The 25,948-nt window shown below is 41.3% G+C and overlaps 4 protein-coding genes across 4 annotated transcripts; 3 read left to right on the top strand and 1 right to left on the bottom strand.

Moving 5' to 3' along the window:
• Positions 1-6,387, bottom strand: LOC310734783 (elongin-B). Its single transcript, XM_083557221.1, has 4 exons — positions 6,265-6,387; positions 3,843-3,977; positions 811-919; positions 1-693 (listed from the first exon to the last, which is right to left on the bottom strand). The coding sequence occupies exons 1-4, from the start codon at positions 6,265-6,267 to the stop codon at positions 581-583; spliced, it is 360 nt and encodes a 119-aa protein (XP_083413347.1). The 5' UTR covers positions 6,268-6,387; the 3' UTR covers positions 1-580.
• Positions 6,388-9,685: 3,298 nt separating this feature from the next.
• Positions 9,686-16,062, top strand: pkmyt1 (protein kinase, membrane associated tyrosine/threonine 1). Its single transcript, XM_083557135.1, has 8 exons — positions 9,686-10,055; positions 11,013-11,379; positions 12,513-12,750; positions 12,857-13,148; positions 13,670-13,776; positions 13,968-14,140; positions 15,216-15,442; positions 15,566-16,062. The coding sequence occupies exons 2-8, from the start codon at positions 11,017-11,019 to the stop codon at positions 15,801-15,803; spliced, it is 1,638 nt and encodes a 545-aa protein (XP_083413261.1). The 5' UTR covers positions 9,686-10,055; positions 11,013-11,016; the 3' UTR covers positions 15,804-16,062.
• Positions 16,063-17,984: 1,922 nt separating this feature from the next.
• Positions 17,985-19,898, top strand: LOC310735142 (uncharacterized protein). The gene is made up of 2 exons (XM_083557721.1): positions 17,985-18,814; positions 18,891-19,898. The coding sequence occupies exons 1-2, from the start codon at positions 18,448-18,450 to the stop codon at positions 19,724-19,726; spliced, it is 1,203 nt and encodes a 400-aa protein (XP_083413847.1). The 5' UTR covers positions 17,985-18,447; the 3' UTR covers positions 19,727-19,898.
• Positions 19,899-21,976: 2,078 nt separating this feature from the next.
• LOC310734693 (large ribosomal subunit protein eL19) lies at positions 21,977-24,886 on the top strand. The gene is made up of 6 exons (XM_083557052.1): positions 21,977-22,111; positions 22,927-23,033; positions 23,123-23,245; positions 23,331-23,451; positions 24,022-24,132; positions 24,719-24,886. Exons 1-6 carry the CDS (start codon positions 22,074-22,076, stop codon positions 24,840-24,842), a joined length of 624 nt encoding a protein of 207 aa, XP_083413178.1. The 5' UTR covers positions 21,977-22,073; the 3' UTR covers positions 24,843-24,886.
• The last annotated feature ends 1,062 nt before the right edge of the window (positions 24,887-25,948 follow it).

Genomic DNA, 25,948 nt, shown 5'->3' with positions numbered 1-25,948 from the left:
TAAAATTCAGATCTTTAATATCAGTGCCTAAAAGGGTTGCTTAATTCATAATAAAAAAAAAAAGAAAAAAAGAAGATAAATTACATAATGCACTATGGATGCAGGCTCGAGTAACAAATATGCTGCAATTCCTGCATGCGTCTCCCTCGAACGTCGCAATCTGTCTTACTGCAAAACACAAGAGCCGCTTTCTTTTTTTATTTTTATGAACACTAACAACGCAAACGTCAAAACCTGCAAAAACAAGTGAGGTGGAAATGAGAGTCAGTCCAGAGTTAACAAGGAAATTTAATAAGCTAATGATAATCGTGTGTGTGTGTGTGTGTGTGTGTGTGTGTGTGTGTGTGTGTGTGTGTGTGTGTGTGTGTGTGTGTGGGCGGGGTGGGTCGAGGTGGGGTGGAATAGGGGGAGGGTGGGAGTGTGTTGAGGGGGGCGTCGACTGTGTCCTGTTTTTGGTTTCTGAAACCCCTAACCCCTTCTGAGTGTTCAGTCTGGGTGGAACTCCCTAATAACGGAGCGGCAGATTTCTCCTTCTCCTCCGGCGTTGTTTTTTTTTTTTTTTCTTTCTTTCTTTCATGTTTTACTGCACCGACTGCTCGTTGGCCGTGCTGCCTGAGTCCTGAGGCTTCATCACGTCAGGAAGCTCGGGAGGATTCGAGAAAGGATCCACTTGGAGCTGCTCGAATGCATCGTCTGCATGCACACACACACACACGTTTTTTGTTTAGCTTCAGCATCGTACATGATCTCATTATCTTTCATTGTCTAGATACAGAACAATGGGGAAACGTCGTGCTGAATGACACCCACCGTTAATTCGAAAGGCGAGTCCGACTGTAGCAGGAGCCTGAGGTCTGGCCGTCTGATTAGTGAAACCACAATCTCCCAGTGTTTTACCGTCATCTAGCAGCTGATCATCCTGTAAAACACACACACACACACACACACACACACACACACACACACAGTTAAAACTAAAGATTTACCAACAAACGGATTATCTTTTTCCGTTATTATTAAGTCCCAATCCCACACAGGACCACGTCTTAAACCCAACACTACGTTTTTAAACGGTATATTATCATTGTGGATTGAATATTAATGAGTGTGCATTGAATATTAAAAAGACCCATACTGAATAGTCATGAGTGTATACTGATAATAATGAAAGTACTGCCATTGCTAATACGTGTGTGGCTAATTTTAACAAGTGTGAGGCAAATATTAGAGTACGGTGAATATATTAAAAGTACGGGGCCAAATATTAATGAGCGTGTGGAGATCTGCCCCATAATCGTTCATATTCGCCGTACTCTAATATTAGCAATAGCAGTACTCTAATTATCATCAGTATTCATATTTCATCCAGTCATTATTATTCATTAATATGAATGAATATAATATTAATGAATACTAATGACGGTACAGTTGATATTAATAAACTATTAATGTATATGAATGAATTAGAGTGAATAAGCGCATGGCACATATTAATGAGATTATAATGAATATGAATGAGTGTGTTGCAAAAATTAATGAGAGTATGGTGTATATAAAAAAGTCTGTCTGTCTTTTTTTTTTTTTTTTTTTTGCTGAATCCTTACTACCCTGTCCTCTACATCTGCCTCTTCAAAACCAACTACCTACATGTGTTCCTTCACCACATGCATTTCCTCTTTCCTGGTGTCTCCATCCTCAGCATTCTCCTACTGATATACCCCATGTCCCTCCTCTGCACTTGTCCAAACCATCTCAATCACACCTCCCTCACCTTGTCTCCAAAACGTCCTGCATGCGCTGTCCCTCTAATAAACTCATTTTTAATCCTGTCCATCGTCGTCACTCCCGACAAAAACCTCAACATCTTCAGCTCTGCTACCTCCAGCTCCACCTCCTGTCTTTTACTCAATGCCACTGTCTCTAATCCATACAACATCTCAGGTCTCACCACAGTCCTATAAACTTTCCCTTTCACTCTCACAGATACTCTTCTATCACAAATCACTCCTGCTATCACTCTTCTCCACCCACTCCACCCTGCCTGCACTCTTTTCTTCACTTCTCTAACACACTCTCCATTACTTTGCACTGTTGACCCCAGGTACCTGAACTCCTCCACCTCTTCTGACTATACTTCAACATTCTCAAAACAAATAATGCATCTGTGGTGCTCTTTCTCTGTATGAAAACATACCGTTGCTCCCAGATGGTCACCTCTTCTCTCAGCCTGGCTTTCACTACTCTTTCCCATTCAGCTTCATGGTGTGACTGATCAACTTAATTCCCCTGTAGTTACTGCAGGTCTGCACATCTCCCTTATTCAGCACACTCCTTCTCCATTCCTCAGGCATCTTTTCACCTTCCAAAATCTTGTTAAAAACTACACTGCCATCTCTCCTAAACATCTCCATGCTTCTACCGACTTTCCACTCTTCATCCTCTTAATTGCTGCTCTCAGTTCCCCCTTACTAATTTAATCCAATTCCTGCTTTACCATTTCCACATCATCCAACCTTCTCTCTCTCTCTCATTTTCCTCATTCATCAGCTGCTCAAAATACTCCCTCCACCTTCTCAACACTCTCTCCTCACTAGTCAACACATTTCCATCTCCATCCTTTATTGCTCTAACTTGCTTGTCCCCTGCCAACACCTTACAGTCTCTAATCTCATTCAGGTTGCATCTCCTACATAAAACATAGTTCACCTCTGGGCACCTTCCTCCACTCTTATACGTCACCCTATGATCCTCCTTCTTAAAATAAGTGTTTACCACTGCCATTTCCATCCTTTTAGCAAAAGCAATAGGTCCCCTGGTGGTCTAGTGGTTAAGATGCAGCGCTCCCACCGCTGCGACCCGGGTTCGATTCCCGGTCAGGGAACCATCCCCAGCCACTCTCAGTGCCGGTCCCAAGCCCGGATAAATTGGGGAGGGTTGCGTTAGGAAGGGCATCCAGCGTAAAACATGTGCCAAATCAAACGTGCGGAGGATCCGCTGTGGCGACCCCTAACGGGAGAAGCCGAAAAGAAAGTTAGCAAAATCTACCACCATCTGCCCTTCCACATTCCTCTCCTTAAAGCCATACCTACAATAACCTCCTCATCACCTCTGTTATCATCACCTACATGCCCATTAAAATCACCAATCTTCTATTCCTAGGTACACCTTCTACCACTTCATTTAATGCACTCCAGAATTGTTCCTTATCATCCATCTCACAACCCACCTGTGGAGCAAACCCCTTTACCAGTCATAGTACCAACATTTAAAATACCAACTCAAACCTCCACTCTCCTACACTTCTTTCCCTGCTGTCTCTGTAGTCGTCTTCATCCTCATCTCCTTCTCCTCCTTTAGCTAACCTGTGGCGGTCGTTAGTAACCCGGGCCTCGACCGATCTGGTATGAATTTCAGGTTTGTGATCCACATGTTTGATTTGTCACGCTTTATGCTGGAAGCCCTTCCTAACACAACCCTCCCCACTTATCCGGGCTTGGGACCGGCACTAAGAGTGCACTGGCTTGTGCAACCATAATGGCTGGGTTGGTGTATATAAAAGTGTCTGTTATGAATATTAATGAGAGTATGATGAATATGAGTGAGTGTGGGCCGAACATTAAGGAGTGTGTGCAGGAATATTAATAGTAGTATACTGTATTGCTACAACCATGTGATAAATAGTAATGAAATATCAATATTAATGAATACTGATTAGCATGTGGTGAATAATAATAACCGGGCAAATAGTGCAAATATGTATGTACTGAATTTTTAATACCATGTTACAGAGTATGAGTGCATTAATAGTAAGTGTATAATATTAGTGCATCGCAGGCTTTTACCTTGTAAAGCCTCTGGTCCTCAGGCGGTCTCTTCAGGATGCCTTCGACGATGCGCTTGAGCTCATAAACAGTCGTGGACTCCTTGGCGTCGGTGAAGATGGTCGTCTTATGACGCCGTATCATCAAAAACACGTCCTGTGAAGAAACAATCCCGGTTCAATTAGGCAAGCTACACAGGGAAACAATCGCAGCTTTTTCGGAAAACACGTCCTTGAACGCTTTAAGTTCCCATGGAACAGCTTCTAAACTGTGAGATCTGGACTGATTCAGACAAGCTACATTCGAGAAACGTCTCACCCCGGTCCATCTGAACTACAGCAGATCAGTAATCTTAGCTAGAGGTCAGTGAAGTGCATTACAAGAGCCCTGTGGTGTAGATGGTAAATTAAACATCTGGCACTCTGACAATTTCCAAATTCCCTGTTGCAAAGATTTCTTACCTGCTTCGTGTGCTTTAGACCATTTGTCGTGTGAAGAAGAAACTGTGACTAGTCAATAGTGATACTATAGTGCATTAGTGCTACTACAACTGCTGTATATATCAATATTATGGCACTCGGTTAAGTAAATAGAAGACAGACTTTTTATTACTATAAGAATTAAAACTCGAAACAGGCAAGAAACAGGGGGGAAAAAACAACTAAGAGCTACCTCTGCTGCAAGGGATACATTCATTCAAATGACCAACCTCAGAAACGACCAATTTACATAAATGCTTGTTAGAGTTTAATTGATCACAGGAGTACTTTGGAAGAACAACATGCAGAAGAGACTTGCTTGGGCCAAGAAACACAAGTTATTGACATTAGACCAGTGGGAAAACTGCCCTTTGGTCTGATGAGAACAAATTAGATTTTTTTTTTGTTGTTCCAAACCACAGGATCTTTGTTAGCAGTATAAATGGCGAACGGATGGTTCCCAAATGTGTGGTTCCCACTGTGATCCATGGAGAATGAGGTGTGAGGATGTAAGGGGGCTTTGCTTGCAACACTGTTGGTGATTGTCAAAATTGAGGAGCATTTTGTAGCGACATTTGAACTTAGTGGGACCTTCATTATGTTTTCCCACCAGGACAATGAGCCTGAACACAGCTCCAAGGTATCTAAGTGCTATTTGTTCAAGATGGAGAGTGATGGAGTGCTGCAACGGATGACCTGGCCCCATGATCATCTGGTCTAAATCCAACCGAGATGGATGGGATGAGCTGAACCGAAGATCGAATGAAAAGCAGCCAACAAGTACTCAACACCTCTGGGAATTCGCTCAAGATTGATGGAAAACCATTTCGTGTGACTAGCTCATGGGGCTGACTGAGAGAATGCCAAGAACATGTTAAAGGTGTCCAACTAAAAGGTGGAACTTTGGAGAACTGAAAACACAAAATATACGCTGGGTTATTTAACACTTTTTATTGACTATATAATTGGATACATGCTCTTGGATGTCGTACGTATTAACGTACAATGTTGGAAATCAGAATGATAGAAAAACCACCAAAGGAGGAGGTGTGGCCAAACTTTTGACCCCCGTAATCACCTCTGTTTTTAAAGGAACATTGTTCATTTGTTCTGGAGAAGATCAGGAACATTCTAGAAAACAAAATTATTGACTTCATCAACGTTTGAATGTCTTCTTTCAAGACAAGCCTGTTAATGCTTCTTTTTTAATTACTATATTTTTTTTTTTACTTTATTATTCAGATTTCTTTTCAAGTTTGCCACTTATTTTTCTGTAATTAATTTAATATTTAATTACTTACATTTTGCTTTTATGATCATTAAAAAAAAAAAATCCTGACACATCAATGACCTACAATTAACCATGTAAAACTTTTTAAATGCAATTATTATTATTATTTATTAATTAATATATTTTTTTATTCAGAAGCCTCAGTATTGTAGGAAAAGCCCCCCGTTAGCTTTAGGCTAAAGCGGCCCTGGCGATGATCAAGAAACACTACATGTACAAATACATTAAAGTCGTTTATCGGCAATAAAAACATAAATAAAGAAAACTATTTTATTTTATTGAAAATGTCGGTGGTTCAAATCCAAACCGCGTTTCTATGAACACCACAAAACACACAGAAAGCTAATGAGCCTGTAGCCTTTCAGCCATCTCCGTGTGGCTACGTCCCAAATCGCTCTTTACTCGACATTTAGTGCACTACGTAAAAAAGAGAAAGCCATAGCTTTACAGCGATATTAAACAACACAGTGTAGGGATTACCACGAAATTTAGGATACGGCCCATTGTGAAAGCAACAAACGCCAATCTTTGTGATTTATATGAACGGGTAAGATTTGTTTATTTGATTTACCAAGGTCCATGAATATTTAAAAGCAACATCAAAAAAAGATATAAATCCGAACCAGAGATCATTTTAATTATATATTTTGCTTCACGTTACGTTTTTACTCACCATTTCTGAAGTTGTGTTGTACCATTCACCGCCCCACTCCTCCGCAATCCCACAATGCACCGCGGCTGCATGACGTTATTTACGCGCGTCCCCTGGATTCTGAAAGCCGATTTGTATTTTATTTATTCGATGAATTTTAGTCTGTTTATGGTCATTTATAAGGAAATAAACAATAATAGAATTTACAGTAAATTAGACCAAATAAGCATTTATGATTTTTTTTTTGTGTAAAGTGACATCTTACAAAAGTGCAAGGAATATTCTATGTTCGGAGTAATGACGTCATGTATTCTGACGTTTCATAAATAGAATAATGTAGATTTCAGTTGTATCACAGACACAAGAGAAAATGGCTGTGTGCTCACTTCACTCAGAAATCTGGCGATACTTTTACACAATAATATATTTAATTCAATTCAATTCAGTTTGAATTATTTAGCGCTTTTAACATCACTTCTGTTTTAATCAGTCTACACTGCTCCCAATTAAATCTCGCATTGATTATAAAATACTACTACTGACGTATAAAGCACTTAACGGTCTCGCACCGCAGTATCTGAGTGAACTTTTGTACCAGTATGATCCTCCATGCCTACTTAGATCAAAAGGTGCAGGCTATTTGTTGGTACCTCAAATAATGAAGACTACAGCAGGGGGCAGATCTTTCTGTTATAAAGCCCCACATTTATGGAACAGTCTTCCAATCAGTGTTCGGGACTCAGACGCAGTCTCAGTGTTCAAGTCGAGGTTGAAAAAGTATTTATTTAGTCAAGTCTTTTATCAGTAGATTTTTTCTTAGGTAAAGGTGCAGATCTGGAGGGATCATGGATACAGAGTGTTTGGTGAACTGGGATATTTGTATGTTGTCATCCCCTCACATTCACGCGTTCACTCAGGTTTGTTGACGGTGGTGTGGTGGGTCATCTTTTATCCCAGAGATCCCTCATGTGTGTATTACCTTCTGGTTCTCCCTTTTAGTTATGCGAGTCTTGCTGGAGTCCAAACTGCACAGTGACTTCAACTCTCATACAACAATAAAGACACATAATTATCCATATCCTTCTCTTCCTGTCAACCCCCCCCTCTCTCTCTCTTTCTCTCTCTCTCTCTCTCTCGGTCGAGTTAAACATGCTCCTGAGGTTCCAGTAACCACTGTTCCTGCCCCCTGTGCAGCTGGGGATGGTTTTTCATCAACACCCTGGGGATCCATGAAATTACAGAGTAAGAACAGGAACTCTTTGGATTTGGACTGTAGTTATTGTCAACAGTCTGCTACATTGACTTAGGACTACAGTTCGCATCTGATCACCATCACTGCACCTCAACATCGTTTATCTGTAATAAATGGACATTTGGTGCAAGAACATCTTTCTTAGGATGGGTTCCCTTTTGAGTCTGGTTCCTCTTAAGGTTTCTTCCTTATGCCATCTTAGGGAGTTTTTCCTTCACCACAGTCGCCACCAGCTTGTTCATCAGGGACAAACATACACTTATAATTTTATTCAATCTTTATCACCACATTATTTGTTTAAAAGGAGATGTGCAGACCTGCAGTAACTACAGGGGAATAAAGTTGATCAGTCACACCATGAAGTCATGGGAAAGAGTAGTGGAAGCTAGGCTGAGAGAAGAGGTGACCATCTGTAAGCAACAGTATGGTTTCATGCTGAGGAAGAGCACCACAGACACATTATTTGCTTTGAGAATGTTGATGGAGATGTATAGAGAAGGTCAGAAGGAATTACATTATGTGTTTGTGGATTTAGAGAAAGCTTACGACAGGGTGCAGAGAGAGGAGTTGTGGTATTGTATGAGAAAGTCAGGTGTGTCAGAGAAGTATGTGAGGGTGGTGCAGGACATGTATGAGGACAGTGTGACAGCAGTAAAGTGTGCAGTAGGAACGAGGTGGACAACATCAAGGATCGGCTCTGAGCGGGTGATATTGTGATTTGTGGTGAGAGTAGGGAGCAGGTTGAGAAGAGCCTGGAGAGGTGGAGGTACACGCTGGAGAGAAGGGAAATGAAAGTTAGTAGGAGTAACACAGAGTACATGTGTGTGAATGAGAGGAAGGGCAGTGGAGTATTGCGGTTGCAGGGAGAAGAGGTGGAGAAGGTGGAGGAGTTCAGGTACCTGGGGTCAACAGTGCAAAGTAATGGAGAGTGTGTTAGAGAAGTGAAGAAAAAAGTGCAGGCAGGGTGGAGTGGGTGGAGAAAAGTGATAGCAGGAGTGATTTGTGATAGAAGAGTATCTGTGAGAGTAAAAGGGAAAGTTTATAGGACTGTGGTGAGACCTGAGGTGTTGTATGGATTAAAGACAGTGGCATTGAGTAAAAGACAGGAGGTGAAGCTGGAGGTAGCAGAGCTGAAGATGTTGAGATGTTCATTGGGAGTGACGACGATGGACATGATTAGAAATACGTTTATTAAAGGGACAGTGCATGTAGGACGTTTTGGAGACAAGGTGAGGGAGGCGAGATTGGAGATGGTTTGGACCTGTGCAGAGGAGGGACATGGGGTATATCGGTAGGAGAATGCTGAGGATGGAGACAAAAGGAAGGAGGAAAAGAGGAAGGCCAAAGAGGAGGTTTATGGATGTGGTGAGGAAAGATATGCAGGTAGTTGGTTTGAAAGAGGCAGATGTAGAGGACAGGGGGGTATGGAGACGGATGATCCGCTGTGAAGACCCCTAATGGAAGAAGCCGAAAGAAGAAGAAGAGGAAGAAAATCTAAAACCATAAAAGACTATGAGTTTCCACTCTTTTTACTAGCACTGTATATATACATTTATATATAAATTAATAAATTATTAAATGAATAATAATAATAATTATTATTATTATTATTATTATTGTATGTCGAATATATATATATATATATATATATATATATATATATATATATATATATATATATATATATATATATATATATATATATAAAATTTATATATATAAAATTTATATATATATATATATATATATATATATATATATATATATATATATATATATATATATATATATATATATATATATATATACACACATCTGTTTTATTAAAATAAATGTTATAATGTCTAAATAAATACTTAAATTAAAATAAATATAAATATAAACAATACTGTATGTTCAAGTCTCTCACTCTGTTGTGTAATTGCCAGGGTTGCCAGACATTTTCACTGTATTGAGTCTATGTTGCTTTTAATGGGCAATAACTCACAATAAATGTTTCATTTTAAATGCTTAATAACAACAATAATAATTATAATAGTAATGTTTTAATCATCTTTATCAGCAGATACGTTGTAAACAATATGACATTTTACAACCTACGCATTTCTGCGTTTGAAAAATTAGTTTCACACACTGAGTATTTTTAAGCTCCCAATCTGGCAACCCGATTTTCCAGTCCAACCCTTTCGTCCTCCCGGAAGTGATGCGTCACCGCCTGTTTTTGGGCGCGTGGTGGAGAATTTTGAAACTTGTTTGGGGCGCGAGCGCGGAGAAAAAAGACCAGACCGGAAAGATTAGCAAGTTAGCATTTGAGTTATGTTTATTTGAGGTAACGCTAAGCTAAGCAGCGTCTCTAAGCCGCCTATTAAATAACGCATTATGACTGTTAAATAAGGTGTAATGAATGGCTAATAGCCGTGTGTGTTAGTCAGAATGAGCGTTTTGTCAGCCGAGCTGTGGACATGGATGACGAGCAGCTGTGAGGACTCTTGGACGCTTAGCTAGCTAGCTGCGGTGGCGATAACGAGAACTACTAACAGTGTTTTCTCCGTGTGTTGTGGTAAGTGTTTGATTTTTGAATGTTTTATTTTTTTTTTACAAGATATTAAAATGTTAACCTTTGGAACAGATGCTGTTGAAAGAGTCCCTTGACTCTATTTGACGTTTGGGTCACTGGGCGGGTCACGTGACCTGGTTTCTTATGTGTTGATGATAAACTGTGTTAATATCAGTGGATTTCACATTAAATCAATTTCCGAATCGATCCGCCTTTTTAATACCATCATTATGACGAACACAATTCAACAAGTCTCATTTTACTGCAGCCACAACTGCACCACCTACATGCATCATCTGTAGCTGAAGCATCGAGATGAACCTCATGACATCTACAAGGCTGAAAATGCAAAAGTATAAATGGTCCATAAACAAAAGCTTAAAAACTGTTTTGAAAACCTCTGGATGACCTTTTCTCACTATGTCCTTCCTCTCCACTGTCAGCCATTGTGGAATTAAAACCGCTGTTAAATTCCCACAAATTGGTCAGTTTGCTACAGATCTGGTTTGCGAGCTCTGACTAGTGCGGTTTCTGATCATCCAATCAAAGGCAAGATGTAGATGTTAAATGGGCCCAGAGTCACAAACTTGAAATCTGATTGGTTAAAGCAACAGCTTTAACATGTACTTTCTGCCACAGGCACCTGCACTGTTGATTCTAAAGGACTTAAGGCCATGGGTAGAACTTAAATAGACTTGCAGGCAGGAGATATGTTATAAAAATAAATGATTTTTGGAAATAAAAAGTCAGTCAGTGATTCTGATTCTGAGTTTAGGCCAGAGAAAGAAGAGAAGGCCGTTCTGGCCCTGGCGGCCCCCCGCTGATAAATATTATAAAAAAAAAAACATATATAAAATAATGACCAAAAATCAAAAACTTTTATCCCAAGTCTACATTTATAATCTGTTTCATTTTGCATGGCATTAAATTCTTTACTATAAATCTGCTGTGATGTTTCAGATCCATGGCTCTGGGTGAGGAAGCTAAACCATTGGGCACGCCGCTCCCACTTCCTGTCCACTTCTTCCACGCCGAGCAGTCTTTCTCCCTGAAGAAGCGTCGTCTCCCGTTCTCCTCGTCCTCTCACTCCTCGTCATCCAACTCTCCCTCTCGACAGCTTCCTCCTCGGCCGCCTTCCAAAGGCTGTCCACCCCTGAGCAGAGTCTTCCCCCAGCGCCGGTCCCCCTGGGCGCCTCTGTCTCGCACTCTGATCGAAAACCCACCACCTGTTTCCGTCTACGACCCGAGCAAGCCCCAGTCCTTCTTCAGCCAATGCTTCGTCAACCTCGGCCTCATCGGGCACGGTTCATTCGGCGAGGTTTACAAGGTGAAAGATTGTGTGGTGTCTCCCTTCTAACTTCAGGTTGATTTGTGGAGCGCTTTTACATTTACAGCGTTTAGCTTTTAACAATGGACCAAAGCAGCTTTACAGAGATAAAATGCTATATATTTTTTTTATTTATACGCAAGTTTATCCCTAATGAGTGATCCAGTGGTGACCTCGGGCATGAAAAACTCCCTGAGAAATTCGTAGAGGATCCAGACTCAAAAGGGAACCCATCCTCATCTGGGTGACACAAATTGTCCGTTCATTAGTCAAGTCAAGAAGCTTTTATTGTCTTTTTGAATCATATGTTTCATATATGAAGCAGCTCAGTAACACAGTCGAGTGAGTGAGTGTGTGTGTGTGCGTGCATGCGTTCCAGTTCAGTTCTGTGTGTTGAGTCTGGATGTGAGGCCCGAATGCTTCGGGAACCTCTTTCCTGATGGTAGAGGGGTGAAAAGTGTGTGTGTGTGTGTGTGTGTGTGTGTGAGAGAGAGAGAGAGAGAGAGGGGTGTTTGTGGTCGTCCACAATGCAGCTCGCTTTGCAGATGCAGCGTGTGGTATAAATGTCCGTGATAGAGGGGATTATAGTTCTTTGCTGAGGTGTACTGTTCAGTGATGGGCTCTTAAATGCAGAACTGTTTATGCCAACTGCAGTTCCTCAGCCATCGTAGTAACCTGTTGATATTAATTATGTTATGATGATATAATCACGTTCATGTGTAACCATCCTCGGCTGCACAGAGTGATGTCCAGTTGAAGAGAGAGGGGGGCAGCATCCAAATATCACAGTTCACCAAAATACTCAACCAGGATCTCTTCAGATCTGTTTCTTTTACCTCCAAAAAAAACCTATTGACAAAAGACAATAAATATGTTTTAAACGTAGGCTTAAATGCTGAGACTGTGTCTGAGTTCCAAACACTAATTGCAAGACTGGATCAATAGTACGCAGTGTGCCATTAATAAATTATACTTATTATATATTTTGGACAATTTGCCTTGTGATGCACTGATATCGATATCAGAACACTTTTGGCTGATCGGGTTTACGGTGTGCACTTTTTTATTAACCTTCTCACTGTTAGATTATTGAGGCTTATTGACTCCCTGGTCGGTGTTGGTTTGTGCTTCAGGTGCGTAGCGTCATCGATGGGCGCGAGTATGCAGTGAAGCGTTCAGCCCAGCGTTTCCGCGGTGATACCGAGCGAGCACGTTGTGTCCGGGAGGCCCTGAATCACGAACGTCTGCATCCTCATCCTTTCGTGCTGGGCTTCTGCGCTGCCTGGGAGGAGGCGGAGCGGCTCTACATCCAGACTGAGCTGTGCTGCACGAGTCTGCTGCTGCATGCCGAAACACAGACCACGACAGCAGGTTACTCACTAACTGTGACCCCAAACATCCTGCCTTTGACCAATGTTAATTCAGTAATACAAATCATCTCGTGATTCTTCATCTTTGTTGGTATATATGTGTGTAGGTGAGCTGTGTGTGTGGGATTACCTCTGTGACCTGCTGTCTGCTCTGAGTCACCTCCACTCACAAGGGTTCGCCCACCTCGACCTGAAACCAGCCAACGTGTTCCTCACGTGCTCTGGACGACTCAAACTGGGTGACTTCGGTTTGCTGCTGGAGCTGGACAGAGAGACGGGGAAGGATCGAGTGATGGCACGAGGGAAGAAGGAGAAGGTGGATGCACAGGAAGGAGATCCATGCTACATGGCTCCGGAGTTGCTCAGGGGAGAATACGGAGCTGCAGCGGACATCTTCAGGTCAGTTTCTCACTTCAACGTATGCCATAGGGGTGTAACGATACACGTCTTCATACCCAACCATTTGGGTACAGGGCTTTCAGTTCGGTGACGTACTGAATGCAATCCTTTTTTACGTGTGTGACAGTTCAAATCTGACATCTGACAAAATTCCTGGCACTTCCACATATTGAGTGAGTGAATGAATGAAAGTTCAAGTTTATTCCTATAGAGCTTTTCACAATGGTCATGGTCTCAAAGCAGCTTTACAGAACTTAAGGATGGAAGGAATGAACACATTTGTTAAAGTATTTGCTAAAATAAAAAGAACATATCTTAATCTTTAATTGGGGTCCCATTTTTTCCATTTGTTCTTTTTTATTGAATTAATTTAATTTGTGCCAATTTAATCAAATACTCAATTGAATCAATTTTATAAAAAAAAAAAAAAAAAAAGTGGATTGCATTAATTAGATTGATTCTGTTTTTATTTATTTTTTTTATATATATATGAATGTGTTTATTTTCTCATTTTCTCTTAGCCTGGGTGTGTCCATCCTGGAGCTGGCTTGTGATCTAGAGGTTCCAAAAGGAGGAGAGGGGTGGCAGCAACTTAGAAAAGGCTACTTACCCTCAGAATTCACTAATGGTTTGTCTGGTTTTCCTCGCACATGAAACAATTTATAACTAATACTTAATTTTTTTCAGAAATGGTTTAAATTGAAATTTTTATTGTACTATGGTAGACATTTTCTGTGGCACTTTTTTAGTTAATATGTCAAATGTTAACAACGGGCCGTGTGTGTGTGTGTGTGTGTGTGTGTGTGTGTGTGTGTTTAGCTCTGTCCCCAGAGCTGCAGCGTGTCCTCAGGCTAATGTTGGCTCCAGAGCCCAGAGACAGAGCGACAGTGGAGCAGCTTCTGTCTCTGCCTTCTGTCCAGAAACACAGGTGGAGACGCCAACTATCCCTCTGTCTAAAAGAGAGCTGGCTGTCTCTTCTTACCCTCGGCCAGGTGCGTTTGCTTCCGATCTCTTTCTGTCTCAGACTAGGAGCTTTTATCACTCAGACAACACAAAAAGAGTAATTTATTTATTTATTTATTTTTAAGAGGTCGACCAATTTTGCCCACTTGCGAGAGAGAACTCCCCCTTACCAGCAGGTGGCAGTAGTCTATATCCGACATCCGGAAACCGGAAGAGCTAGAAGTGTGAACATATAAAGCGAGCAGCGTTTACACCTGTTACAATCATTACTGACAGATTCATGTATCTTCTTCCAGCAATAATGACCAGTGTGTGTACATTCCCTCTTCACATCGTTGTTGTTTGCGTTCTTTTTTTATTTTTTGTGCTTTTTCTCAAATTTATTAATAATATATATTTTTTTATTTATACACTATGTAGACAAATGTTTGTGGACACCTGACCATAAGAATTGTATGTTGCACTAGATTTTAGAGTGTGTTTGTGGAGATTTGTGCTTAACCAGGTACCAGGGTGATACAGGTACCAGGGTAAATTCAGTTACTGATGTAGGTGAGGTGAGGAGGCCTGGGGTGCAGGTCAGAGTTTATATCAGGAGAGCTTCCACTCCAAACCCTGCAAAGCATATCGTCATTATTGTCTTCACAGAGCTTGCTTTTTGCACTGGGGCATCATCATGCTGGAGCAGCTTTGGGTCTCCTAGTTCAAGAGAAATGTTTTATGCTGCAACCTCCACAGACATCCTATACAATTATGTCCCTCCTTTAATATTTTTTTGTTTGTCCAACAGTTTTTTATCTCTTTGTTTCCAGCAGTACATCAGAGTCTTACATCAGGGGTCTGCGACGTTTTTCATTAAAAAAATTTATTTTAATTAAATATTTATTTATATTTAATTATATTATTTTATATTTAAAAAACATTATTTGAGAATTAACATCAATTAACGGACCCCTTGCAGTACCGCTGCAGATCCCCTTGGGGTCGCAGACCCCCGGTTGAAGACCCATGTTGTACATACTTCCCTTGTATAGAGAAGATGATTATTAGATCATTTCTGATTATTATCAGCTCCATAGTCATTTTTTTCTGTCTCTCTTTCAGTCTATTTTCTCTGCACTCTTCGGCCTGCTCTCTTCCCTCAATCTTCCCCTGGTTCCCCGTTGTGACCCTCCTGCACCCCATACGCCGCCTCGGGATCCTTGGGACGTAGACGGTGACCTCAGCATCCTGCAACACAGCAACTCTTTGTTTGACTCAGCCAGTGATGACCCAGTGTTACTGTCAGGACCCCAGGGGCTGGAACACTCACCTTCATCACACACACACAGGTATGGAATGCACAGAATTACAGAACTAATACTTCCAGTACTGATTTCTCACTGAAGCTAATTTAAAGTAATAAAACATGATCATTATGTTCAATTCTGTTTTTTCTTTTTCGGTCTCATCAGACTTCAGGCCACATTCTCAGCAGGAAGCACCTCCACACCGCTCCCGACCTTCAGCCCAGCACACACACCCTCACACACCTCCTCCTTACACACTCCCTCAAAAACCTCCTCCTTAAACACACACTCGCCCCGGCTCAGTCCCATCTTCCTGAGTTCCGCCAAACACTCGGAACGCAGCTTCGAGCCCAAAAACCTGCTCACGCTCTTTGATGAATCTTCACTTGAGAGCGAGCCGTAAAAAAACACCTGTTGTATTAAGTTCTAAAAACTACAAACATTTCCGTCGTGGCATTTTAGACTTTGTGTTTTCTATTTTTTTAAGACTTTAAGAAATTAAGATTGTGTTGTATAACATGTCAGAATAGTGCAATGCATTTAATGTTGCTCTGGGTTTTTTTTAATTATTATTATTATTATTCTGTTAATGTGTGATGATTGTGTTAAAACTTGTATATCTTTTGTGGAGATGTTGATGACTAAAGATCAAATTGTGCTCATGTGTGCGTTTTTTTTTTTTTTTTTAAACCCCTGCTTTGCCAAAACAACACGTGAACACACCATCAGGCAATTCTGATGCACAATACACAACCATCAACAAAAGCAGCTTCACTTTATGTAAGCCTTCATAGTAATTACTGAAGGAGTCGTCCAATTTCCCTTAAATATAAGACCCTGTGTATGATTGAAGCGAAAGCAACTTGACAACCCTCATTTTTAATTATTTTATTATTCTCTCTTGCTCACGTTATTCAGGAGTAAACCCAGGACCCTATAATTGTTTATTATAACAAATAAAATAAAGGTATAGAAATGAATGTACAGTACCAGTTTGGACACAACTTCAGTGTTAACTAATTTTAACATTGTACATTAATAGTAAAGACATCCAAACTATAAAAGAACACTTAAAGAATTATATATTAAACCCAAAATTGGTTTCTGAGACTATTCTAATAATTATATTCTGCAGCAGAGGTAGCTCTTTCTCTTCCTTTCCTGGTACTTCCTTTCCGGTCTTTGTGAGAGACTGACTCCTCATGAGACTGCACTTGGGGACACATTTAAAGTTCTTGATTATACGACCTTCATTAATAAAGTGTCTTTTCTCTTTAATGAGTGTTTCTTGCCATAACATGGCCTTTTACAGTAGTTGGAGTAGCACTGATAGGACTATTGACTCTGTACTCACTCTTTCCTCTGCATAAGGCAACTGATGGTCTAAAGCACACCTGTGACCTGAAAAATATTGCAGGTGACTGAATTATGAACTTGATGAATGGATGCAAGTTGTTTACCACATAATTTTCCTAAATTTTCTTTCATAGTTTGGATGTTTTCAGTATCAATGTTGAAAATATTACAAAATAAAGAAAAAGCACTGAAGGAGAAGACGAGTCCAAACGTTTCAATGGTACAGGGTATATCTGAAAAACCGGACTTGAATCAGTTTATTTGTTGGTATGAAGTTTTCCTTTTACTGGAACCCAAAGACCCAAACCTGTTCCAGCTTGACGATATTATGATCTGTGCACAAAGCCAGCTCCATTAAGATGTGCGCTACATGGTTTGGAGTGGAAGATCTACTGCTATTAAGCTCTGACCTCAACCCTACTGAACACCTTTGGGAGAGAAAACTTTCAGTATCTACTGGAACATCTTAGAAATTCTGTATGTGATGTAATATAATAGAAAAAGAATATTGATGTACAAGTTATATTGCACCTGAATGTACATGATCAGTTTTAATCAAATAAGTTACATGTCCATGATGTGGATTGACTGGTGGGATAGAAGGGGTTTTGGTGCTCAAAGAGGTGGTGAGCTATGGTGTATGACGTCCACCGTGATGTTGTGAAGAGCAAGCAGAAGAGCACTAGGAATCTTCTCAGCACCCCAGACTATTCTCTATATTATTCTAATGTCTAGTTTGGTGGTTAGACCAAACCGAAGAAGAGTAATGGTTGTGAACTTTGAATCGGAAGGTTGTTAGTTCGATTCCCGGCCACACCAAGCTGCCACTCCTGGGACCCTGAGCAAGACCATTAATCCCATAGCTGTAAGTCGTTTTGAAATTATATCGAGAGATCAGTGGCAGGTTGAAAGACATTTTCTTTTTCTTTTCTTTTTTGCAGGAATTCGAAGTTATTACAATTTCACACTTCTTCCAAAGAAAAAGAGAGATTTCGGTGATCGGATATTGTTGCGATAGCATCGTAAATATCAGGTTGAGTCGACTTTTATTGTAATTCCAACCATGTACAGCAGGTATAAAAAGGTATGACTTATCGTTCATTAACAAATGAAACATAATTGTAATTCGTAAACAATCGCTGTGGAATAAGCAGAATAAAACACTCGGTGATTTTTGGTATAACCGTATTGCATGCGCTGGCAACTTGTTTCGAAAACAATTGCATTCGGAACGATCTGGCAACCCGCGCCGGCTTTAGAGGCAACACGGAGTCCTGTTGAACGCGACCAGAGAGAGGCTGTATCCCAAATAGCAGTCCGTAATCCTCAAGCATGCGCACCGTGGGGCACTGAAACAATTATGTAGTAGTTCACTACGTATTTAAAGCGGACCTTTTTAGAATACGGCCCATGGGCTGTTGACTTTAGCCGGAGATGGCGTTTTAGCTGGGAGACAATTTAGTACGGTGATTTAGATGAAAGTTTAGAGAAATATATTACTAAAATAAAAAGAGAAATAGCGCCATGGTTGTCTGGAAAAGCTAAAATAACTCCTAGGTATTTTAATAGTTTAGATTCGATATCAATTTAGCCAGAAAACGCTAGCTAGCTTGTTAGTTGCTAGCTCGCAACAATAGCCGGATTTAGACTCGTTTGGACCTCCAGAGAGCCTTGGTAATTTTGTAATATAAATGCGAGAAGATTTAAGCTATAAAATATTAACGATTAATTGTTACCTAATAGCTCACTCAGGAAAGCAAACCCGTCAGACGAGTTTCGATTCGATAAAAATCGCTGATATTGTGACGTCATCGCCGGTACCGCGTGACATCGTGAATTATTGTTATCGCCGTGTGAGTTTCGCTTTTTTTCCGGCCATGTCGAAGGTGGAGCGTCTGAACGCTCGGGTCAGCAAGCTACTGACAGCGGCGGTGCAGGAGGTGCTGGAGGCCGTGAGGGAGACGGTGTCCGAGTATCAGGAGAAAACGGCTCGGACACAGAGGGAGAACGAGAGACTGAGGCGAAGGCTGCAGGAGCTCACGTCCGCGAGGCCTTCAGGTGAGAACGAGTGACAGAAATATCCAATTGGCAAGTGATAAGTTATGAGAGTTTTTTTTATTTTACTCTTTTACAGGCGCAGAGGAAGTCGTTAGTTACAACGTAGCGAAGTGGACCGAATCGGATTCTTTGTTTAACGGGCGGGACGACGTCCCTCAGAAAGAGGTGCTACGGGACCGACACGGACCCGACTCGAGTCCTGCGGTTTCTAAGATTGCGCGATCGTCTCAGCCAGAAGCGCCGGAGCCGAAACTCCAGGCCGCTCCGGCGCATTTCGGGGTCCAAGCCGAGTTTTCAGTGTCGGATTACATCACCCAGGACGCCCCATCGCCAAAGCAGGGACCTCTGGATTTCCCACCGAGCACGATCAAAACCGAAGACGAAAGTGATCGGTACCACGATTACGCCTCCCAGACGTTCGTTTTCCAAACGGACCAGACGTCGATGACTCAGAGCGCGGCGCCGTCCTGCTCCATCGCCCCGTTCGTGCTGAATGGTTCCTTACAGAGACTAATGACGGAAGACATGGAGCAGCTCGGCGCGGTTTTGGACGGCGCCGACACGAGACACGACGAGCTGCTGAACGGTTTGTCGTACCGCCGGACCGGGTGCGGTTTCCGAATGCGGCGGGCGGAGAAGCGATTCTGCTGCGGGCTCTGCGGCCGCACCTTTAGCCACGCCGGGGACTTTAAGAAGCACAAGCGTGTGCACACGGGCGAGAAGCCGTACCTGTGCACGCTGTGCGGAAAACGCTTCAGTCAATCCGGGTACCTGAAGATCCATCAGCGCTACCACACGGGAGAGAAACCGTACACTTGCGCCACTTGCGGGAAACGCTTCAGTCACTCGAGCAATTACAGAAAACACCAGCAGACCCACATCGCTCAGAGTCTGGGCGCTAATTTAATCTAGAATCGGGGGCGCTTTTCTATTTGGACCTAAAACTGAGATGCACGACGTATGTTTTGTTTTTCTTTTCTTTAGATCACAACCACATCATGAAAGAAAAATAAATGTTTTTTTGTTTTTATATAAATATATACAGTGATTTTAATAATAAACCTTTGTTTTCACAAACAAAAAACGGCATGTGGGTGATTTTACACGATACACCTCCGTACCGTCACAGATATTAGAACGTTCTCGTTTCAATATGGCGGCTGACGAGATTCTTACAAGAACCGGTGGGATCGCTTTCTCTGCGACACGTTCAAAATGCGTATGAATCGGCTGCCGATGGGAGAAAATTTGATGCTAATGCGTGTATTTTCAGTGCAGAAAAAGCTGAAATAAAGCCAGATGTTATTTTCCTGTTCAGTCTCCAGGAAGTTACAGCTCTACCTCTGCCATGTCAATCTGTATGCTATGTGATTCTCAAAGTGTTTTACTCCTCAACACCACGATAATCTGATGACGTTTTATTAAGGGTCGGAGCAGGTGATTAGGTAGGTAAGGCATAACCAAGCTGCCGCTGTGGGGCCCTTGAGCAAGGCCCCTAATGCGTGGACTTCTAGACATGAGATCGCTTGCACTTTAATTGATGGCAGCTGAATGCCATTTAAATACAGGCCTAATGCAATCAATGTGTTGTAGGTTTTTATGTATTTCAAATATTTCCAATATTTTCAATAAACATCTGGATTTCTGTTTGTTGGAAGCTCTTCATTAAAGGTGTAACAACAGTTGTTCTTTCTGTCTTTATATTTTTAAAAACCTCCAATTTTCCTCAGGGTGTGTAGACTTTTTATATCTGTATCTATCAGCATCTATAAAGCTCTCAGGACAAACAGAACCATGAGGAAGTCAGTGAATGCTGCAAGATGATCACACAACATTATGAGATCTCCTCATCATGGAACTTGTTAGTGGGTGGGATACTATGTATTAGGCAAATCGTGACGTCTAGACGTCTGGGTCAGAGTGTCTCCAAAACTGCAGCTCTTGTAAAATGTTCCTGGTCTGCAGCGCTCAGTGTCTATGAAAAGTGCTCCAAGGAAGGAACAGTGGTGAACCGGCGACAGGGTTGTGGCTCGTCGATGCACGTGTGGAGCGAAGGATGGTCCGTGCGGTCCGATCCAACAGACGACCCCTTGTAGCTTAAACTGCTGTAGAAGTTCATGCTGAGAATGCTTGAAGAGGATGGATTCCTGCTGGGGATTACAGGGTTTTAAAATTAAATCAGCTTCTTTATAGACCTTGTTTGTTGCAGATGAAGACAAACCAGCCAAGATATTGACCTTCCATGAGCTTCTAACATTGTTCCAAAAAGCAGGAAAAGATTTTAATGGATCATTTTTTTTTCAAATCATCTTTTAACTTATAAACTCAGAGGAACAACCTGAGGCAAATGTTCCTCACGAAGCCAACGGTTCCTCACATGATTTTTAATCTTCAGCTAAAGACACTGAAACTTTACATGTTCAGATCACATGATGCTGTAAAACTGAGTCTGGTGTTGAGACTGAATAGGACTTTTCTTCTCGCATTCACAAAGACAGACAGACAGATAGTCAGAGAGAGAGAGAGAGAGAGAGAGAGAGAGAGAGAGAGAGAGATAGATAGAGATGCAGGCAGACAGACAGACAGACAGACAGATAGATAGATAGATAGATATCTATCTATCTATCTATCTATCTATCTATCTATCTATCTATCTATCTATCTATCTATCTATCTATCTATCTATCTGTCTGTCTGTCTGTCTGTCTGTCCAGATAGATTGAATGGATCGATGGATGAATGGATGAATGGATGGATGGATGTAATTTATTGGTCCCCAAAGAACATTTTGAGATAAATGTCATCTTATATAGCTGTATTCTAGAATCCTTACATAAGTAACATTACATTAGAACTTTAGAAGTATGATCGAATTGATAGACAGTAATGCATAGTCGCATATTTCTAATTCTATAATGTATTTTAATATATTATATTATTATTTATTAGCTGTGCACCGATGAGCTCCAGCACAAAGCGCCCCCTGTCGGCAATAACTTTCTTCATCCGGTCCCCTCGCGAGACTTTTCAGAACGTACCACTATAACCGAAAATAGGGGGTACGACTATTGAATTGCGGTCCAAAATGCAACATATTACGTAATGTCATCCAACATATCGACACATTTGACTTTTTAACAACCTCAAACGAAATCATTAATACAATTCTTTCCGCGTTTTGATCTTTCCGCATGATTTCCATTGTCGTTCCCCTTCTCATGAGTGTGCCTGTCTGTTATAATGGTAGGCTCCGGAGCCCATGCTCCTTCCTTTCTCTCTAAGATCTGCAGCCATGAGGTAAGGAGCTGCGAGCCGCTCCCGCTCAAAACCTTCACAAATACGTTCAAAACGGCACTTTAACACAGAAGTTGGTGTAAAATATGAAGGTTAGATTCATTGAGTATTGATTCTGACACCGAACAGTGTAGAGTTTTGCCCGGAAAAAGGGTTTAAATAAAAAATGGTGGTTCGCACCCGCAGGCCTCGAATTGTATCGTGGCTCGAGCTGAACGCCAACTAGCGGCATTCCTGTCAGAGACCCGGTGGTGTTTCCTGAGGCGAAATTTGCTTAAAAAATCGACTTGTGAAGTGGTTTTGAGATTAATTTAAAGCATTTTATAATTTAATAAACCTGAGCAGCGTCCAAATTTAGAAACGTATTTTTTTGGAACTAGCCACGTTAGCTTCTGTTTGCTAGCTAGCATGAAGTCATGACGCTTAGCCGTGAGAGGAAACTGTTTCTCCCCCACGTTCACCTGAATCTCTTAAATTTGCTCAAAAACTCCAATATAAAGAGTTAAATGTACGTAATGTCTATATTGTATATTATTTTGAAAATCGTTTACACCAGTATTAACCACAGTACAACACGTATTCGAAATAAACACTTATTCTAGTATTACTCTATGAAGCATTATAATGTTTCTTAATGGTCATGATGAGAATCAGGGTGTTTAAGAAAAGTCATTGGACGTGTCAGTTGCCTGCTTGATTTTCTTTTCATTATATTTGTGTTGTGTTATTTAGATTATATAAACAAACGTGATTGCCTTTTCTAATACACCCCTGTGTGTGTGTGTGTGTGTGTGTGTGTGTGTGTGTGTGTTTCTCAGCATGCTCAGGCTCCAGAAGCGCTTGGCCTCCAGCGTCTTGCGCTGTGGCAAAAAGAAGGTCTGGCTCGATCCCAACGAAACCAATGAGATCGCCAACGCCAACTCTCGTGAGTCGGATTTCGGTTGTTGGATCGAGATCTAATAGTGACACCCGAGTGACACGTTTCCCTGTAACGTGTGTGTGTGTGTTTTGCAGGTCAGGCGATCAGGAAACTGGTGAAAGATGGTCTCATCATCAAGAAGCCCGTCACGGTGCACTCTCGCGCCCGCTGCCGCAAAAACACCCTGGCGAGACGCAAGGGTCGCCACATGGGCATCGGTGCGTCCCTTCGCTGATTAGTAGGACGAACGTGTGACCGCTTTGCGTGGAATGTTCTGTGACGGTGACGTTTGTTTTTCTGCAGGTAAGAGGAAGGGTACAGCGAACGCTCGTATGCCTGAGAAGCTTTGCTGGATGCGGCGTATGAGAATCCTGCGCCGTCTGCTGCGTCGCTACAGGGAGTCCAAGAAGATCGACAGGCACATGTACGGATTTGGGTTTTTTCACTCACTTTGAGGCCGTTTTGGGTTTACGTGCATCTAAGATCCTTGTTTCAGGTTATAATTTACAGCTTTATTATACTTTCCAGACTAAAGGTTGTACCTGTGCTTTGTTGAAGTCGGCGTAACTGTTTTTGTGCGTATTAAAGGTCGCAATGCACAGCGAAGAAATATGTATTTCGATATGCCTGCAAATAAAACAACTCACAGTACTATAAAATGATGTGACAAAACCAGAAGTGTTTCAGAACGGTGTAATCTACCAAATTACATCCTCACTACATTCTACAAGTTACAGCAGACAGTCCTTTTTTTTTTTTTCTTTCTCTTTTCCGTATTGAATCATAAACAGCATTTCTGTTCTTAACTGCTGCACTTTGATCTTATTGGAAAATCTTTGCTGTGATTATCAATTGTGCCGCCAAGTCGAGGAAAAACCCGTTGCTTTGATCTAATTGGGATTGTTAATTAGAAGCAGGAATTTTTTTTTGAAGCACCGTGTTGCTGCTTAAGCCTCTGTCCATGTTTGTTAATGTAAATGTCTCCTGTGTGCAGGTACCACAGCCTGTACCTGAGGGCTAAGGGTAATGTGTTCAAGAACAAGCGCATCCTCATGGAGCACATCCATAAGCTGAAGGCTGACCGAGCCCGCAAGAAGCTTCTCTCGTAAGTAGCGCCGTACTGTCCAATCTCAGGCCGTGTCACAAGAACGAGTATTGAAATGACTTGGACAACAATTTTCACCCCTTCACTGTTCACATCAGACCTGCTGAACGAACAAAACGTGTCGGGTTTATCAAAGTTTTTTTTATATATGACAGCCAGTGTGCAAATGTTCTTGATGTTTAAGATCTTTTAAATTTCACCTCCACCTGTGTGTAAACCAGTAAGCTGTGTTTTAGCAGTAATGCCATTGTGTCTGTGCCGTGCACAGCCTGGATTTATAGTTTATAATTGATTTATTTACCAATCAGAAAATAGTGTTTAAAAGCATCTGATCAGGACGGATTGTTTCTTGGAGCCTCGTTAACTCATTATTACAGTTGCGTTCTGTCCATTTGTCACTCAAGTGACTGTCTTGCCCCGGTTTCTGTAACCTGTAGTACTGTAACAGTGTAAGTAGTAAAAACTCGGTCACGTGATCCACAGTAAGATGAGGGCTGAGACGTGAGGTTCTTTGTCTCTTGGGGGGGAAATAAATGTTAGGAAATGTTTCGAACACATGCTAATGTTTTTTCCCGTCTCTGCGTAGTGACCAGGCCGAGGCTCGTCGCTCAAAGACTCGCGAGGCACGTAAACGCCGTGAAGAGCGACTGCAGGCCAAGAAGGAAGAGATCATCAAGAACCTGTCCAAGGATGAGGAGGCAAAGAAATAAACCTCCATACATTGTTCATGCTAATAAACCGCTCAGAAAAGTAACACCTTTCTGTCTGAGCTTCATTTATTTATCAAATCCAAACCTCCTTCTACATTTATAATCTTTTGTCATGTGTGGATAATGAATGTTTTTACAATCTTGATGTAGAATCAGGGTGAGGGTTTAGATCATGTCTTGGAAGTGCTCTAGATACTGTAGTGCAATTAATGCCTGTCAAAATGACCTGGTCATTACGTCAACTAGGGCCTTTGTTTTGCTACAAACTGATCATGTAGCAGATCAACCAAATAAAAATTACCCTTTGGTTGGTAAATATTTTGATTAAAATGGTGGAATAGAATATTCATGTAAAATATATTGGAGTGAATGGATGTGTAACCAGTTTTCAATATTAATTGGTTTAGAAAGTTAGAACAAATTTAGTCTGGCTGTGGAAATTCGATTTATTTTTATTTCTATTGTGTGTTTAACAATGAACATTGTCTCAAAGTGCCTTTGTGCAGATCTGATACACATGAACATCTTATTCAGTCTTAAGTTTGTCCCTAATGTACAAGCCGTTGGTGACTGCGCAAGGAAATGCTCCCTTATTGAAGAAACCTTGAGAGGAACCAGAGTCTATAGAGTTAACCTAATCCTCATCTGGGTGGTGCTGAATGTCTATGATGATTTAGATGCAAACTGTAGTCTTGCGTTAGTGTAGCAGACTGTTCACAATAACTACAGTCCAAATCCATCCTCAAAGCTCCTGTTCTTACTCCGTAATTTTATAGATCTCCAGGCTGTTGATGAGAAACTTCAACAGGCCGGGACAAAGCGGGCAGGACCAGTGGTCACTGGTACCTCAGGAGCATGTTTAACTTAACCGACAGAAGCATAAGGATTATTACATATCCTTATTGTATAAAAGTTGAGGACACTGGCATAAAGGATCTCTGGAATATGAGACGGCCCGGTTTTTACAGTAGTCTGATCTCGATGTAACAAAAGCATGAACTAGTTTTTCTGCATCCTGTACAAACATATTTCTAATTTTAGGTGAAAGAAGGTGATCCTAGATCTAATAGTATTAATAGTAATAATAATATTATTCACATGAGCCT

This window comes from Silurus aristotelis (genome assembly GCF_946808225.1).
Source record: "Silurus aristotelis genome assembly, chromosome: 12".
Lineage (NCBI taxonomy): Eukaryota > Metazoa > Chordata > Actinopteri > Siluriformes > Siluridae > Silurus > Silurus aristotelis.
Note: the sequence above shows the minus strand (reverse complement) of the source record. Positions and strands in the feature narration are given on the sequence as shown.

Coding starts and splice junctions, on each gene's coding strand:
- pkmyt1 (XM_083557135.1), top strand. CDS start 11,017: ATGGCTCTGGGTGAGGAAGCTAAACCATTGGGCACGCCGCTCCCACTT. Junction 12,751..12,856: donor AACACAGACCACGACAGCAG/GTTACTCACTAA, acceptor ATATGTGTGTAG/GTGAGCTGTGTGTGTGGGAT. Junction 13,149..13,669: donor GCTGCAGCGGACATCTTCAG/GTCAGTTTCTCA, acceptor ATTTTCTCTTAG/CCTGGGTGTGTCCATCCTGG.
- LOC310735142 (XM_083557721.1), top strand. CDS start 18,448: ATGCGAGAAGATTTAAGCTATAAAATATTAACGATTAATTGTTACCTA. Junction 18,815..18,890: donor CACGTCCGCGAGGCCTTCAG/GTGAGAACGAGT, acceptor ACTCTTTTACAG/GCGCAGAGGAAGTCGTTAGT.
- LOC310734783 (XM_083557221.1), bottom strand. Junction 920..3,842: donor AGGACCAGAGGCTTTACAAG/GTAAAAGCCTGC, acceptor TGTGTTTTACAG/GATGATCAGCTGCTAGATGA. Junction 694..810: donor ACTCGCCTTTCGAATTAACG/GTGGGTGTCATT, acceptor GTGTGCATGCAG/ACGATGCATTCGAGCAGCTC.
- LOC310734693 (XM_083557052.1), top strand. CDS start 22,074: ATGCTCCTTCCTTTCTCTCTAAGATCTGCAGCCATGAG. Junction 23,034..23,122: donor GATCGCCAACGCCAACTCTC/GTGAGTCGGATT, acceptor TGTGTTTTGCAG/GTCAGGCGATCAGGAAACTG. Junction 24,133..24,718: donor GCCCGCAAGAAGCTTCTCTC/GTAAGTAGCGCC, acceptor GTCTCTGCGTAG/TGACCAGGCCGAGGCTCGTC.